General features: G+C 43.8%; 1 protein-coding gene and 1 long non-coding RNA gene across 2 annotated transcripts in view; one reads left to right on the plus strand and one right to left on the minus strand.

Annotated features, from left to right (window-relative positions):
- LOC142661476 (serine/threonine-protein kinase SBK2-like) overlaps positions 1–18,821 on the plus strand; it is a 156,744-nt gene that overhangs the window by 104,819 nt on the left and 33,104 nt on the right. The window contains exon 2 of the mRNA XM_075838874.1: positions 9,759–9,934. Coding sequence (XP_075694989.1) covers positions 9,769–9,934 — 166 coding nt within the window. The 5' untranslated portion in view covers positions 9,759–9,768. The remainder of the gene's footprint in view (positions 1–9,758; positions 9,935–18,821) is intronic.
- LOC142661478 (uncharacterized) lies at positions 17,224–17,808 on the minus strand. Its single transcript, XR_012850745.1, has 3 exons — positions 17,719–17,808; positions 17,360–17,513; positions 17,224–17,244 (listed from the first exon to the last, which is right to left on the minus strand). It is a non-coding gene; the product is annotated as an uncharacterized LOC142661478 (long non-coding RNA).

The raw sequence follows: 18,821 nt of genomic DNA on the forward strand, positions 1-18,821 counted from the left end.
GTCCCCCTCTGTAGATAACTCCATACAGTCCCCCCTGTAGATAACGCCATACAGTCTACAGGGGGGGGCTGTATGGCGTTATCTACAGGGGGCGCTGTATGGCGTTATCTACAGGGGGGACTGTATGGCGTTATCTACAGGGGGGGCTGTAAAAAAGGCACTATCTACAAGGGGGGGTTGTGTGACACCCAGGGGAGGAGAGGGCCCCAGTCAAAAGTTTGCTATGGGGCCCAGTCTTTCCTAGTTACGCCCCTAGACAGGGGCTTCCTACGGCAAGAGCGTCAGAAATGCTCTGGACGGGAAACATGTAGGAAGCAGTAGTGCGCTCCTCCCCTGCTACATCGCTATGCCGTCACACAACACTGAGCTACTATTGTGGCGTTCAGCTGCTATGTGTTTCATTACGTTGAGTAGCGGACTCATCTGAGACCCACTGGAAACCATTCTGCTATATCTGGACTTCAGGGTGCTGAGCGGGGGAACTGAGCAAAATGACTTCAGAGTGTCAGGACCGCCGACATGCTGATCAGATATGCTGATACGCTAGTCTTTAGGGACTGTAGCTCTGATCGTTCACTGGAGCTATTGCAGCAATTGGAGGTCGCTGAACTCTGACTAAGAGTGCCTGGATATCAGCGCTTTGATATTTGATGGATGTCTAGCCTGGTCTTTTTATTTTTTCGGCTCCCTTTACCTCCTGGCTCCTCTCTAGGTGATCGGAAGTACTAGATGAATTGAGACCACAGGGAAAAATTAAAAACGAATCCTGTTTACAAGAATCGGGTGAGATTTGCCCATTGTAATAAGAGATATATTGCTGCAAATGTTCCATTTTTTTTTTCTCTCGACCTTCTTGCTGGTCATTGAATGTTTTCAATTTGAGCAAGATACATAATATTAAAATCTGCTATAACTAGTTATTATAGCTAGCTGCTGAGACATCTGAAAATTATTGCTTTGTGGCTTTTTTTCACCCTTTTTATGCGTAATCAGTGGCGTAACTACCGCTGTAGCAGCCGTAGCGGCTGCTACGGGGCCCGCGGCATGGCCGGAGGCTCTGCTAGCAGCCGCTATGGCCGCTATGGCTGCTACAGCGCGACACCACTTAACACTACGGCAGACCAGGGAGGTATCTCCCCGCTCTGCCATTAAACAAAAGACATGTATCCCCTATCCACAGGATATCCACAGGATAGGGGACACATGTGTGATCGCTGGCAGCGATAGGGAGAACGGGGGACTGAAAGTCCCCTGAAGTTCTCCATCACAAACCTCGGACTTCCGGGGTCTGTGTCGGCAGCTCCGTAGAAATGAATGGAGCACCGGTCACGCTTGTGCGCATGCGTGACCAGCGCTCCTTTCATTTTTATTGAGCTGCCGACACCGACCCTGGAAGTCAGAGGTTAGTCAGGGGGGACCTCGGGGAGACTTTCGGTCCCCCGATCAATGCCAGCGATCACACATGTATCCCCTATCCTGTGGATAGGGGATACATGTCTTTTGTAGGACACACTATAGGTCCGATTTTTTGGGGGGGTTGGGGCTGCATGGCGTTACAAACAGGGGGGGGCTGTATAGCGTTACCTACAGGGGGGCTGTATAGCATTACCTACAGGGGGGCAGTATAGCGTTACCTACAGGGGGGGCTGTATGGCGTTACCTACAGGGGGGCTGTATGGCATTACCTACAGGGGGGGCTGTATAGCATTACCTACAGGGGAGCTGTATAGCGTTACCTACAGGGGGGCTGTATGGCGTTCTCTACAGGGGGGGCTGTATGGCGTTATCTACAGGGTGGCTGTATGGCGTTATCTACAGTGGGGGCTGTATGGCGTTATCTACAGAGGGGGTTGTATGGCGTTATCTGCAGAGGGGGCTGTACGGCGTTATCTACAGGGGGGCTGTACGGCGTTCTCTACAGGGGGGCTGTATGGCGTTCTCTACAGGGGGGGCTGTATGGCGTTCTCTACAGGGGGGGCTGTATGGCGTTATCTACAGGGTGGCTGTATGGCATTATCTACAGTGGGGGCTGTATGGCGTAATCTACAGTGGGGGCTGTATGGCGTTATCTACAGAGGGGGCTGTATGGCGTTATCTGCAGAGGGGGCTGTATGGTGTAATCTACACAGGGGGCTGTATGGTGTTATCTACAGGGGGCTGTATGGCACTATCTACAAAGGGGGCTGTATGGTGTTATCTATAGGGGGGCTGTATGGCGTATTCTACAGAGGGGGCTGTATGGCGTTATCTACAGTGGGCTGTATGGCGATATCTACAAAGGGGGCTGTATGGCGTTAGCTACAGGGGAGGGCTATATGGCGTTATTTACAGGGCGGCTGTATGGCGTTATCTACAGAGGGGGCTGTATGGAATTATCTACAGGGGGGGCTGTATGGCGTTATCTCTTAGGGGGCTGTATGGCGTTATCTCTTAGGGGGCTGTATGGCGTTATCTACAGGGGGCTGTATGGCGTTATCTACAGGGGGATGTATGGCGTTATCTACAGGGGGATGTATGGCGTTATCTACAGGGGGATGTAAGGCACTATCTACAGAGGGGGCTGTATGGCGTGATATACAGGGGAGCTGTATGGCGCTATCTACAGGGGGGCTGTATGGCGTTATCTACAGGGGGGGGCTGTAAAAAGGCACTATCTACAAGGGGGGGTTGTGTGACACCCAGGGGAGGGGGGGCCCCAGTCAAAAGTTTGCTATGGGGCCCAGTCTTTCCTAGTTACGCCCCTGTGTGTAATTGTTATATGAAATATTATCAGCTTTTGACATTGTACAGGTTGAAACATTTTGCACCTGTCTATTTAAGGAGGTTCAGTAGTATATATGAAAATGGCTCCTAAAGTTGGAAATCACTTAGTCCGACAAAAGAGGGAAAGACCATGGGGAAAATGGACAGGTTTTTTGCCTCACCAGTGCAACAGAGTAAAACCAGAGCAACAAGTAAAATAATGGAAGATCAATCAGAAACTACATCTTTATTAGACATTATGGAGGCAATAAATAACGTATCATCCCAAGTTGGGAATGTGAGCACGGATATAACTATCCTGAAGAAGAAGTATTCAGGATAAGAGGAAGATGTGCAGAGGCTGAAAGTAGGGTTAGCACTATTGAAGATGAAGTATCTAAATTAAAAAAATAAGTAAGAGAATTAAAGGAAGGCAATGAGAATTTAAACAACAAAGTTATTGATCTGGAAGACCGATCCAGAAGGTGTAATATAAGGATAGTAGGGATTCCAGAAGGAGAGGAGAAAAACGAACCAACACCATTTATACCATACTGGATTGTTTCGCGTATAGGAAAAGATAACTTATCATCATTGTTCGAAGAAGAGACAGCACATAGGATACCATCTAGACGTCTGGCTCTTGGGGATCGCCCCAGAGCTATTATCACAAAAATATTGTGCTCTAAAGACAGAGACTCTGTCATCAGAGAGAAGCAATGTTTGCAATATAATAAGAAAAAAATTGCATTATATCCTGATTATTCATTTGAAATGCAGCAAAAACGTTATCTCTTTCTTCAGGCAGAGTGGAGACTGCAAGCGGCAGGAATCAAATATTCCCTTATCTATCCTGCAAAGATGAGAGTGGTCTACCAGGAAAAAGCCCTTTTATTCTTAACAGCAGAAGAATTAATTAATTAAATCAAAATAATATAATTGCATTCTAAAACAAGCAGTTTAGCCATGTTAGTGGGGGTGAAATTGCTAAGTAGAGAGACTTGAAGTATAGTCCAAGTCAGATAGGGAGGGTATGGGGGGGGGAGAGGGGTGGGTATACCCGTCTGTGGATACTAACAATAACAGTAGAATAGGGAAGGATCATAGGTACTGGGATGTTCAGTGTTATTGTTTTGATGTAAAAAGATGAGTACGAGGGTGGTAACTTGGAATGTACAAGGAATGGGGGATAAGCTTAAAAGGTTAGCACTATTTGGGTGTATTAAAACACAATTTCCAGCAATTATTTGCATATTAGAAACTCACTTAGTAAAGGATACTGTATACAGAGTACAGAATCACTGTTGGTCACTACAATTTCACTCAACACACACCTCCTACTCAAGGGGAGTGAGTGTTCTTATTCACAGGGTATTAAGTGTGATAAATTAGATAAAAAATTAGATAAGTAAGGAGGTATATCTTGCTCTATATAAAACAATATAACAAAGTTTTTATCCTGGAATTTGTTTATTTGCCACCCCCGTACTCATCTAGTGTTTTGAAAAAGATCCATTTGATTGCAGGAAATTAAAATAATTGCCCGGTGATAATATTGGGAGGTATGAACTGTGTTATGGATGAAAACTCATACAGGATCAGAATGACCCCAGAGATTAGATCGCCAATTATTACACCTTTAGCAAATCTATGCTCAGAACTAGGTCTGATTGATTTATGGAGAGTAAGGCTGGGTTCATACAGAGTTTTTTTGCATGCGGAAAATCTGCCTCAAAGTTCCATTTGGAATTTTGAGGCAGATTTTGCTCTGCCTGCATGCCGATTTTCGCTGCATTTTTCACCCACGGCTATTGAGCGCCGCTGGCAAAAAACGCAGTGAAATACGCTATCTCTGCCTCCCATTGATGTCAATGGGAGGTCAGAGACGTAAACGCCCGAACATAGGGCATGTTGCTTCTTTATCCCGTGAGACAGTTTTTCCGCTCGCGGGAAAAAAACGCCTCCGCCTCCCATTGAAATCAATGGGAGGCATTTTCGGACGTTTTTTTACGCAGTTTCCGCGTAAAAAAACGTATAAAAAAACCTCTGTGTGAACTGGCCCTAAAGAATCCCTTTAAAAGGAAGTTCTCTTGCCATAATAAATCGCACCACATTATATCTTGTATTGATATAGTTCTATGCAATGACTCAGGGGCAGATTTAGTGGGTAAAATAAAATATGATAACAGAGGCATTTCAGACCACTCCCCAATAACTATAGAAATAAAGATGGAAATGCAAAAAAGCATATGCTGGACAGTTAAAATAAACCGTCATTGGCTCAATATAATTAAAAGCCTAGATGACATTAAAAGTCAACTAATATATATGTTAAGGGGAAATTGTGATTCGGCCCAAGATAAAACTGTGTGGGAAGCAGCAAAGGTTTTCTTAAGTGGCATTTTGTTTAAGTACATATCTAATAAAAAAAGAGAATTTATTGAGACCGAATTGGGAAAGAAAAAGCGTGTATCAGAGCTAGAGGTACTATATTTTAAAACTGCTACAGTAGAAAACAAAAATTACTGGCTAAATGCGATGGAGGATTATAGAAAGTGGATGCTGGTTATAGCCCAGAATAAAATGTTTTTTATGGGTCAGAAAATATATTGTGAAGCAGGTATTGAAAATCAAAAATCTACAAATAAAATCTCTTTTATTAGGGATAAAGAAGGGTGTTTGATTGGGGATCAAGAGGAAATACGGTAGGTAGAACATTTTTCGAGTTCTTTTATGAACTATATAAAACAGAATGGCAATACAATGAAAAACAGTTAGAGAAATATCTTGGGAAAATTCCATTTGTCTCTCTATCTGAGTCCCAAAGAACGATCCTGGATCAACCAATTACCCTAGCAGAACTACAAGAGGCACTAAAAAGTATTAAGGGGAACACTGCCCCGGTACTAGATGGATTCCCGTTTGAGATTTATAGAAAATTAGAGAAGGAATTATTGCTAGCCCCTTTAAGAACAATAAATAGCTCATTAAGTGCGGGAGGACTTCTAGAGTCAATGTTGGATGCTAGTATTATACAAATTTTAAAACAAGATAAAGATCCAGTAGAAGTTGAGTCATACCACCCAATCTCATTGCTAAACACACATGCTAAAATACTTGCCAAACTATTGGCAAGCATATTATCAAAGGTGATAACAAATTTGATACATAATGATCAGTGCGGATTTATCCCTGGAAGACACTGCATAAAATGAGTGTTTGGCAATATGCAGATAGGAGCGGGTGGGATTCCCCATTCCATCCTGTCCCTTGACGCATCTAAAGCGTTTGACAGGGTGGAGTGGGGACATCTCTGGGCGGTAATGAGGAAATTTGAATTCAGAGAAACATACATTAAATTTATTCAATTATTGTATACAAAGCCAAGAGCGAGTGTAAATGTGAATGGCAGGGAACTGAATTTTTTGCCCGGGTTTGCCAGGTGCTGACGCGGGCCTTGTTTTGGGGCAATTACTTTTTCACATGGGTGATAAACGTTTTTGATAACTCCTATAGGTGCTGGATAGCTTCAATAAATTAAATGCTAATTTACAAAAATAATTTGTTTTTAACCCATTATTTTTATCTTATATCATATCTAAATAATGAAGGAAAAATTTAAGTTTGTGACTGAATCATAATGGAAATCAATATCATTCTTTCATTTACCTCGTTTTCACATAAATTGCTGTGTATATAGAACTGATATTAGCTAACACATTAACTAATTATTTTTTTAAATAGGTGGCAATTTATCATATTCAAACCTTTTTCTCCAAACCAAAAGAATTGATAGGGGTGAATTTATTTAAACTTGCATTTCATGAGACAGTCAAAATATGTAAAGAAAGACGGAGTATGATGTGACTCATTTATTATGAGGCGAATTTTCCATTGTTTGGGGTGGTTTTCTGATTGGGGCGGCAAGGTACGGCGTCTGGCACAGGTCTCTACATTGCTACAACCAACAGAGTGAAATCTATGTCAGATAGGAGCTGACGTAGATTTCCAGTATAATTTTCGCCAGTATTCTGACGTAAATTATAATACATTTGTCGAGATGATATGAAGCCCCTTTTAACCCCTTCCTGACAGTTGGTGCCATCATCCCCGGATGTCAGCTGTATCTTACAGCTGACATCCTGCTGTCATGGCGGGGACTGAAGTTAGCTTCGATCCCCGCCATTAAGCCCTTAAATGCAGCCGTCAAATGCGATCGCTACATTTAAGGTGTTTGCAGGTCATCGGCACCCCAGCAATGAAATCGCCGGGGTGTCGGTGGCTGCAATGGCAACCAAAGGCCTAATATTGGCCTCCCAGTGTGCCTAGCGCGGAAAACTTTCAGCCCCCGCACGGAGGCGGGGCCTGAAATGCTTCCGTAGCCGCCGTAAAGATGGCGCCAGCTCAGGAGCAGAACCGGCGTAATCAGCGGTGGATGTCAGCTGTATGTTTGAAAAATGAGGCTCTGTCAGGAAGGTCAAAAGTGGCCAAAGAGGGAAGGGGTTAAGAAGCCACGCAAATTCCGACTTTTGATTTTTTTTTATCTTCTCTATGCCAAAAAACTGGCATATAAAAGGTTGATAAATTCTCCGTTAGGGCTTAAGAAATTCAGGCTTTACCATCAACTCGTATATACTTGACACAGCTTGTTGTCCTTATTTTGTATTTATATTTTTATATATGTTCAAATTCTGGAAAACCCATTTTAATTTAATATTTTATTAAGGTCTAAAAATCTCAAAGAGCTTAAAATGTTTGGCAATTTAGCAAAAGGACAACTTCACACATAATGGGGCAGATTATTAATACTGTCTTAAGGGCAAACTGCTTAGAATTAGACTAGATGTGCTAAATTCATCACAGTAGCTCATGCTGGATAAAAAATTTGGAGCATCTTTAGACACTTCTGTTTAACGTTATACCACTAATTGGTTGGCTTATTTTAGTCCACCTTTTTGCTCTCTTGTCTGGGTGAGTGGCAAACATCTGTTCTTTTTGTGAATTTCATTGGTAAATGTGTCTAAAAAATGATTTGCGCCAAAATGAAGGTGCAACTTAGGCCAGAATTCTGGCGCAACATAATAGTAAATCTGCCACAATTCTGACTTTTTATCAATCAGATACGGAATGTGAATGGTAACAATCTGTACAGAACTTCGGAATATGCTGAAGCTACACTCCTTAAATATTGAAATTGCAACATCAAGAAGGGCAATCTGTAAGGTTATGCAAATCCAGGAAGTAGCAGGTGTCACTAAGATCTGCACATGATTACATTTTCAAGCACCTAAATCCAATCTGTGGCATGTGGGAGGGGCATACAAGCCAGATTGAAAGCCAAGTTTTTTAGCCACATGAAAGCTCAAAAATCGGATCAAGTGGTGTGGGATGATTGTGCGATGCTTCCTGTTCGTCGATGCATCAGTTATCTCCACTTGTCGCAAACTAAGAGGGACAGAATCCTTGTACCCTTGGTTTCACCTCGGCAGATCATTACATGTCAGCACTGTTCACCGTTGTGTGTCCCGGGAGTTAGGAGAACAACAATGAATGGGAATGACAGCAAGATGTGCACAGTGGCGAACCTCTGCACGGATGGATCGTCTGATTGGAAGAATGGTACATAGTGATCCATTCTGTACTGCACGGGAAATTGGATGTCACATCCCAAGCCTAGGTCGGTAACCAGTGTGGACACAAACCATCAGAAGGTGTTTGCATGACATTGGGCTATGAGCCAGATGTCCACCTACAGTTGTTCCATTGGCCACACGCCATCACTCTCAAAGGCTATCATGGTGCACAACAAGACAGCAATTGAGGCTGGAATGGAGGTCTATCCTCTTCAGCTATGAGTCCCGTTTTTGTCTCGGACGCAATGATAGCCGGAGATTGGTCTGGAGGCCACGTGGGCAATGCCTTCACAAGGAAATGTCACACCGGTCCTAATCCCATAAACACAACAAAAGTCTGAACAGCACATTCCAACAAAATGATACAAAACGTGTATGCAGGTGCAAGAACACCTTTGACTGCAAATATACAGCAGACAAAGAAATGGCGACAGCACACTGCAAACACTAATGCCACCTAAGCCACTAAATATAAATAAATATGCATTACTGCTAAATCTACTTACAAATAGGGAGGTTCTTAGTGCACATTTTGATCAAAAAGTGTTTGCCCACCTGCCACGACAAGGCGACCTCTGTAAGGTGGGACCTACTCTGCACAAACACCCAGAACTGGGACTAAGCCTACATATATATCTAGGGATGTTAGGATGGTCCTACTACCGGGATTATGGTGTGGGGTGGCATAATGTATGGTACCTGGACGCCTCTAGTCTTCCTTTTAGGTACACCAACAGCTCGGTGTTACATTGATTTGTTGTGGAGCCAGTGGTATGGCCATTTCTCCAAAGTGTCCCAGAAGCCGTTTTTCAACAGGACAACGCCAGGCCACATGTTGCTCGTGTTACTGTGAGTCGTCTGCGTGGCCTAAATGTGCTACCATGGTGTGCAGCATCTACAGACTTGTCTCTCATTGAGTATATACGGGACGTCATTTTTCGGCATTTGCAAAGGGAACAGCTAGCAGCCAATCTTAATGATTTGCCTGCCCAAGTGCATTCAGCGTGGCATAACATTCCCCAGACAACCATTAATAACCTCATTGATAGCATTCCAAGGTGTGTAAATGTGTATATTTCTGCGTGTGTCGCTCATACTCGATACTGAATAAATCAAGATGTTTGGAATATTTTGTTTCCATTTTTTTTATTATTTTGTATCATTAACATGTCTATTGATGCTGTGTATTCCACAATTCCGAAACTTTTCCTTCTTGGTATTGCAATTTCAATATTGAGAAGGCTATATGGGCGACAGGAAATAATAAAGGAATAGGATCATATACCCTTTTGTGGGCAGAATATGAGAAGAAATAGGATTTATCAGCGGTGTGTATTAAATATTATTATTTCATGTATTAACATATGATTTACATTTATTTAGTTCTGGAGACATGGACCCAAATAATGGCAAGGCAGAAGATAATTTGCTAGAGGAGATGATGGAAATCACTGGCCAAAACCTCATTACAATAGAAGTAGATGACCATTACAAATTCATCAAACAACTGGGAAAAGGAAAATATGGTCAAGTGACTTTGGTAATCCATCGTCAAAAAGGTAAAAAAGCACCAACAAAAATCAAGCGTGCACACATTTAAAAGTGTATTGTTCAGTGAAATCATGTAAAATATACTTGAGGTCCCCCTCTACTGATTGCGCCACATTTAGTTTTTAAAAAAACAAAACAAATACACCCCTGTTTTGGTGCCTGCTAGTATGAGTTACTGTATTTAGTGAATTTATGTTTGATTTCTTAAGATTCCACACTCAAAACATTTTTTGTCATTTAAGTAAATTTTTATGTGAAATTGTTGATGTTATATCATAAATAATGACTGCCACAAGACATGATCACATTGGAACAAAGGAGAAACAACATAATGTCTCATTCACACATTGCAGTTTTGGTCAATATATTTCAGCTATAATCAGAAGTGGATGCAAAGAAGATAAGTAGTATACATCTCTTCATTATATTTTGCTTATGTTTATGGTCTACTCCTGGTTTTGGCTTGCAAATACTGATGCAAACTACTGAACAAATCTGCAATGTGTGAATGAGGTATTAGCAGCTGTGAAGAGCGACATGCAAGGAACTCTTTGATATTGTTTAACCCCTTAAGGACGCAGCCTAGTTTGGGCCTTAAGGCTCAGAGCCCATTTTTCAAATCTGACATATTTCACTTTATGTGGTAATAACGTCGGAATGCTTAAACCTATCCAAGCGATTCCGAGATTGTTTTCTCGTGACACTTTGGCCTTCATGTTCGTGGTAAAATTTGGTCGATATATTCAGTCTTTATTTGAGAAAAATTGCAAAATTTAGAGAAAATTTAGAAAAAATAGCATTTTTCAGAATTTAAATGCATCTGCTTGAAAAACAGACGGTTATACCACCCACAATAGTCACTAGTTCACATTTCCCATATGTCTACTTTAGATTGGCATCGTTTTTAGAACATTATTTTATTTTTCTTGGACGTTACAAGGCTTAGAACATAAACAGCAATTTCTCATATTTTTAAGAAAATTTCAAAAGCCTTTTTTTTAAGGTACCTGTTCAGTTCTGAAGTGGCTTTGAGGGGCCTATGTATTAGAAACCCCCATAAAGCACCCCATTTTAAAAACTAGACCCCTCAAAGTATTCAAAACAGCATTTAGAAAGTTTTTTAACCCTTCAGGCATTTCACAGGAATTAAAGCAAAGTGGAGGTGAAATTTGCAAATTTCGTTTTTATTTCTGAATTTCAATTTTATTCTATTTTTTTTCTGTAACAAAGAAGGTTTTACCAGAGAAACACTACTAAATATGTATTGTCCAGATTCTTCAGTTTTTAGAAATGTCCCACATGTGGCTCTAGTGCGCTCGTGGAATAAAACACAAGCCCCAGAAGCAAAGAAGCACCTAGTGCATTTTGGTGGTGCTTTTTTATTAGCATATATTTTAGGCAGCATGCCAGGTTTGGAGAGGTGTTGAGGTGCCAAAACAGTAGGAATCCCCCAAAACTGACCCCATTTTGGAAACTACACCCCTCAAGGAATTAATTTATGGTTATTGTTACCATTTTGACCCCGTAGTTTTTTCACAGCGCGTATTTGAATTGGGCTGTGAAATTAAAAGAATGACAATTTTTCCAATAAGATGTCATTTTTGATCAGAATTTCTTATTTTCACAACGAATAAAATACCCCATTTTGTTGCCAAATTTGTCCTGAGTGCGGCAATACCCTATTTGTGGCCATAAACTGCCGTTTGGGCCCATGGGAGGTATTAGAAGGAAAGGAGCGCTATGTGTTCTTTGGAGCACAGATTTTGCTGGATTGGTTTTCGGGTGCCATGTCGCATTTGCAGAGCCCCAAAGGTATCAAAGCAATGGAAACCCACCAGAAGTGACCCCATTTTGGAAACTACACCCCTCAAGGAATTCATTTATGGGTGTTGTGACCATTTAGACTCCACAGTTTTTTCACAGAATTTATTTGAATTGGGCTGTGAATTCAAAAAAATGAATTTTTTTCCAATAAGAGGTAGTTTTGGCTCAAAATTTCTTATTTTCACAAGGAATAAAATACCCCAATTTGTTGCCCAATTTGTCCTGAGTGCGGCAATACCCCATTTGTGGTGATAAACTGCCGTTTGGGCCCATGGGAGGCCTCAGAAGGAAAGGAGCGCTATGTGTTCTTTGGAGCCCAGATTTTGCTGGATTGGTTTTCGGGTGCCATGTCGCATTTGCAGAGCCCCAAAGGTATCAAAGCAATGGAAGTCACCCCATTTTGGAAACTACACCCCTCAAAGAATTTATTTATGGGTGTTGTGACCATTTAGACCCCACAGTTTTTTCACAGAATTTATTTGAATTGGGCTGTGAATTAAAAAAAAATTTATTTTTTCCAATAAGAGGTAGTTTTGGCTCAAAATTTCTTATTTTCACAAGGAATAAAATACCGCATTTTGTTGCCCAATTTGTCCTGAGTGTGGCAATACCCTATTTGTGGTGATAAACTGCCGTTTGGGCCCATGGGAGGGCTCAGAAGGAAAGGACCACCATGTGGCCTACTGGGAATTTTCTGGTGCTAAGTCGTGTGTGCAGAAGCCCCTGAGGTATCAGTACAGTTGAAACCCCCGAGAAGTGACCCCGTTTTAAAAACGACACCCCTTAAGGAATTCATCTAGAGGTGTAGTGAGCATTTTGACCCCACAGGTATTGTGTAAAAGATAATGTGCAGCAGTTGGTGCAGAGTGAGATTTGCAATTTTCTATATATATGCCATGTCAGTGTCCGATATATTGTGCCCAGCATGTGCCACCGGAGACCTACACCCCATAAACTGTAATGTTGGCTCTCCCGGGTACGGCAATACCCTACATGTGGCTGTTATCAGCTGCCTGGGCACACAGCAGGGCTCAGAGGGGAAAGATGAGGAGGGGTAAGCTGTGCGAAGTGGATCAGAGCGAGTAAAACTGGGGTAAATTAAAAATAAAGGGATGGATGATAAATTTGAAAACACTCTTTCATACAGAGCTCTGGTTTTTCGGGACACGCGTCACATTGATATATTGTGTCCTTCCTTATCCCCCTCTTATAGCAGACTCTGCACCTCTTTTGACTTTTTCCCTTCTTGCCAGTTTGGGGAACTTCTCCTAAAAAGTGTTGCCCTGGTACGATGCCTGTGGCCCCGCTTCCAGAAGTACTGTAAGGCTTCAGGACTTGATCTGACAAGTCCACCCCTCCCATGTACCTATTGTAGTCCAGGATGCAGTCTAGTTTGGGGGTCCCTGTACTGGTACCTCGTACAGGTACATGGGTACTGGTGTGGCATCTCCCTGGTCTTGTACTTGACACACAATATGTTGCTGCTAGATTTTGCCCTGCTCTCACCCCTTCTGAGTGTTTGCCCAAGCAGAGTCGTAGGGAGGCCTCTCAGGTTTCTTCTAGCAGTGCCGCATGCCGCAGGACTTCTGGAAGCGAGGCAGTTGAAGAGTGGGACGCTGGTATAAAAATTATCCAGGTAGAGGTGGTAACCCTGGTCCAGCAGTGGGTGCACCAAATCCCACACAATTTTTGTATTAACTCCCAGTAAGGGGGGGCATTCTGGGGGCTGAGAACTGGTGTCCTTCCCTTCATATATCCTAAATTTGTAGGTATACCCGGATGCACTCTCGCACAGCTTATACATCTTCACGCCATACCTTGCCCTCTTACCCGGCAGGTACTGGCGGAATTGAAGCCTCCCTTTCAATACACTTCTCGGGGTGAATGCTGGGAAAACCGGGCACTGAAACGGTCTAATAGGGGTCTCCGTTTATACAAACGGTCAAAACTGGGGTCATCTCCGGGTGGGCACGGCTCATTATCAGTATAATGTAAGAAGCGAAGTATTGCCTCATTTTTATTTTATTTTTTAGTTTCCAGCTCAGTTCTGAAGTTGCTTTGAGGGGCCCATATATTAGACACCCTTATCAAACACCCCATTTCAGAAACTAGACCCCTCAAAGTATTCACAACAGCATTTAAAAAGTTTATTAACCCTTTAGGCGTTTCACAGGAATTTAGAGCAAAGTAGAGGTGACATTTAATTAATTTAATTTAATTTATTAGGCACCATATCCGGTTTGAGGAGGTCTTGTAGTGCTAAAACAGTGGAAACCCCCCAAAAGTGACCCCTTTTTGGAAACTAGACCCCTTGAGGAATCCATTGTAGTTTTCTTGGGGTGCATGCGGCTTTTTGATCAGTTTTTATTCTATTTTTAGGTGGCGTGGTGACTAAAAAAACAGCAATTTTACTATTGTTTTTTATTCAATTTTTTTTACAGCGTTCACCGTGCGCTATAAATGACATATTCACTTTATTCTGCGGGGCGATACGATTACGGCGATACCAGATGTTTATAGTTTTATTTTATGTCTTATGGCGTTTGCACAATAAAATACATTTTGTAAAGTATAATTTACTTTTTGTGTTCCCTTATTCTAAGAGCCATAACTGTTTTATTTTTCCATCAGGAAAGCCGTGCGAGGACTTATTTTTTGCGTAACGAACTGTAGTTTCGATCAGTACCATTTTTAGGTACATGCGACTTTTTGATCTCTTTTTATTCCATTTTTTGGGAGGTGAAGTGACCAAACAATTGTGATTGTGGTACGGTTTATTATTATTTTCTCTTACGGCGTTCACCGCGCGGGATAAATAACGACATCGTTTTGTAGTTCAGGTCGTTACGGACGCGGCGATACCAATTATGTATAGTTTATTTGTTTATTTATATATTTTTATTAATAATAAAGAACTGATAAGGGAAAAAGGGGGACTTTTACTTTTATTACTTTTAAATCTTTTATTTTCTTATTTTTACACAACTTTTTTTTACTTTTTTACACTTTTTTTACTTTGTCCCACTAGGGGACATGAGGGCAGGAGGCTCTGATCGCTATTCTAATACACTGCACTACATGCGTAGTGCAGTGTATTAGAGCTGTCAGCTGTTCGCTGACAGCAAGCATAGTGGGTCCTGATTTTGTCGGGACCCACTAGGCTTCCGTCGATGGCGTAGCCAGAGTCCATTGTTAGGATTCTGGTTGCCATAGTAGCCATCACGGCCCGCTATCGTGTAGCAGGCCGGCGATGGCAGCTTAACCCCTAAGAAGCCGCGATCGCTATTGAACGCGGCTTCTAAGGGGTTAATCGGCGGGGACCACCGCGATCGGTCCCTGCACACTAAGCTGTGATAGCCTGCTGTCGGAAACAGCAGGTATCACAGCTCAGACACGCGCCGGGGAAAGATGGCGCCGTGTTTACTCAGGTCAGTAATAGTACTGACCTGAGCGCGAACGTTCTACTTAGCAGGACGTACTATTACTGACCTGAGCGCGAAGGGGTTAATGATGTGGTGACGAGAGTTCACAACATCAAGGAATGAGAAGGAAGATAATATGAAAAAGTTTACTTTGGTGGCAGAGATGATGTTAGTAGTAGTAGTACCAGTGGCTGCAACTGTGATGTTGGTGTCGGTTCAAGTGAGTGATCGCTGTGTAAGGCCTCATTTACACGAGCGTGTGCGTTTTGCGCGCGCAAAACGCAGCGTTTTGCGCGCGTTGGCATTGCGTTTTGCCTGCGTATACGCAGCGTTGTTGCGTTTTAAACGCGCGCATGACTAGCGTTTGCAACGCGCGTCAAAAACGCAGAGGAGATTCATGCCAGGCCAGCCTACAAATAGGCCAGCTGGCCCAACCCCTGCTTGCTGGGAGAAGCAGGTTTAGCACCTTAATCTCCGCCTCTGCCGAGCTCGTCGATGTGTGGAATGTGGCTTTGCCATTATGTCGCGCAGGTGGCGTGTCTTTGGGACGACAATGCAATTGTCCATGCAGAATGTGACACGTGTTATAGAATTGTGTGTCGGTCTGCATAACTTCTGCTGCATTAATGATGCTACCTTTGATGCAGCAAATATACTTACAGATGCAGGCAGCAGCCTCAGTGTCCCGGTTATTCCTCTCGGCCGATCTCTCTCATCCCGCCCTCGCATGAGGGATACTTTGGCGGCATATTTGGAATGTCGATCTGGAGCCGCACCGTGGGTGCGTGATGACCTTTGAAGGGTTCTCTGTTGTTTGTCGGCTTACCTACACACGTCACATGTGGGCTGGGGTTTTTATTTTTTCGTGGTTGTTGTTGGGTTAGGGACTTGCAAAACAAGAGGAGTCTTGACGCGGGCTGCGACCTTACATCTGTCGGGGTTTGAGCAGGACTTTATAAAGTTGGCAACCTTCTTTCTGGAGATAGAATGTTGTGTGGGCGAAAGTTTGGAAAGGCCAATTGCTAGTGTACATAGTTTGCCTCGGGGCCCATGACAGCACCTAAACGTCCGCACCTCTTGCAAACCATATCAAACCCTGAGTGATTAACTAAAACCTCATATCACGTGTGTATGCATTGGACCCAAATCCCAGAGGTGTGCGAGGGTATAGGCCAAGGAAATGTGGGCCAAACATTGTGTGGAGGCCTATCAATGAAAAACAACACGAAATATAACCATTCAACATTAAAGTTTTTAATACAGGGTTTTGCAAAAGCCCAAAAAGGTTTCATCAAACAAAAAACACCAACATGGTGTATAATATCGATCCAACACAAAAACAGGACGGCGAGTTGGCATCCCTGCACCCAAAAATAGTGGGGCGTCAAAAATTCTGGCCTCCAACACACTTAAAGGTGTTGGTACTGGTGGCCCGGGGACGAATAGGCCTGCATTTCAGCACCACTATGCTGGACCTGGAGCTGTGTAGGTTGTTCCTCGGCAGCATAGTGGTGCTGATGTTGTCCGGGGTATGTTGGGCCAGGGAAGTGGGGAGCCATAGGGCGCATATACGGATGCGGGCGTTGCATCTGGGGGCCTGGGTGGAATGGGCCCGGCACCTGGGGCGTGGTGGCCGGCATGGCTGTACTGCGCCACTGTTCAATGGCCGTGAAGCACACGTGCGGATTGTGGGGCGGTCTGGAAGCGTCGATCAACGTCACGATCGACGCTTGCAGACGGCCCATACGGTCCATGGGGACCAGACGGAGGAGGGGAACGATGCTTCGGCCAAAGGCGTCGTTGCCGTCCTCATCAGCGGCTCGCCGTAGATAGTCCAGGACCCTGGCATCTACTTGCCCCGCTGCGGAGGCCTGTTGAGCACGGGCCCGGCGAGTGCGGGCACGCACGGGGCGCTCCTCTGCCGGAGAGGCGACGGCCCGTGCGGACTGGCCAGGGGCGGCTCCAGGGGTGTCGGCTCTGGACTAGGGGGCAGGACAGGGGCAGCAGGAGGTTCCGGACGAGACTCGCCCACGTCTGTCTCTTCAGCGGTATCCTCCAAATTGTCTGTGGTTCTAGAAAGAGGAAATTACGTTAGAACAGAATATATAACAATGCCTACAACAACACCATGGCAAACAGGACATGGGCGAACACACATTAGACACATGCAATGGCAGAAACTCTTACGTGCGCATCTCCATGATGTCCTTCAAGAACATCAGCTGTTGGGTATACATATACGGTCGCTTGCGAGATGCGCCATCCCCGCTGCGTCCCCTTTCACCCATTTCACGCCGGAATTGGTCACGGCAGCTCCGCCACCGTGTTTTGATCTCTTGGACTGTTGGAGTTAAAAAACAGATATCATGCCATCAGACCTATGACCTCTCACTTTAAATTAAGGGCCCTGCACTGCCAATTACGTGGTACACGGTGATGCGCCTACTCCACAAAAGTTTCTCGTGAAAATGCGCAGAAGACACATACAGGGCCCCCAGTTCTTCAAAAGGGATGTCATGCTTTGCCAGAAAATGCCTGGTACTCACCCAACCGACTGCGGTCACGGGTTCGGCCACTCTCCCACTCCTGGCCAAACAGCTCCTTTGCCACCTCCTCCCAGGCGTCCTCCTTGGCCGTCCGGTTGTGGTACGCCTCCGAGCGAGTGTCCCAAATTTCGTGATGTCCCTGGACCAGGACGAGGAGGCGCTCCACGTCCATCCCACGCGGCATGGCAGCAGATGTTGACAGTGGAAGATACCTTCACAGTCTCCTGTCACTAGCCCTGCCCACTCGCAGTGGAAACTCAAGCACTTCCTGGTTTTTGTTTGCTTTGTCCAGCTTTATAGACTGTTTTTCATGGACATAACAAGTGATGCGTGATTTTCGCGCATGCAACGCAGGAGCGTCCGTGTGTCATGCGTTGTTTTCACGCACCCATTGACTTCAATGGGTGCGTGATGCGCGAAAAACGCACGACTTTAGAACATGTCGTGAGTTTTACGCAACGCACGCGCACTGCGCAAAATTCACGCATCGTATAATACGCTCGTGTAAATGAGGCCTAAGATCCAGAGGTATAAAGCTCAGCATCTCTACTATTTCATATATCTAAAGGTGTCCTTTATAAAGATAATTTCTAAGGATCTGAGCAAAAGAGACATATGCTAAGAGTTTCCTTAGATATTCATGAGGCTAAAAGTATCTGGACCCCTGTCCTAATTATTGAGTTCAGGTGATTCAGCCACACCTATTGCAAACACCAATTGCAAAGAGAGCCATTGCAAAATAAAATCAAGCACACAGCCAGGTAATATCTGAGGACATGCTTTGGTAGTGTTATGGGTCATACTGAAGAGCTCATTATCTTTAAACGCGGTGCTGTCACCTTTGTCACAAGTCTGATTGTAAAATTTTTGATCTGTTATATCTGACTGTGTCAATTGTAAGTGCTATACGGGTATGTTCATACGATTAACAAAATACGTCTGAAAATACGGAGCTGTTTTCAAGGGAAAACAGCTCCTGATTTTCAGACGTTTTTTGAGCAACTCGCGTTTTTTGCTGCGTTTTTCGCGGCGGTTTTTGGTGCTGTTTTCAATAGAGTCTATGAAAAAACGGCTCCAAAAACGTCCCAAGAAGTGTCCTGCAC

The sequence above is a fragment of the Rhinoderma darwinii genome, chromosome 10 (genome assembly GCF_050947455.1).
Source record: "Rhinoderma darwinii isolate aRhiDar2 chromosome 10, aRhiDar2.hap1, whole genome shotgun sequence".
Taxonomy (NCBI): Eukaryota; Metazoa; Chordata; class Amphibia; order Anura; family Rhinodermatidae; genus Rhinoderma; species Rhinoderma darwinii.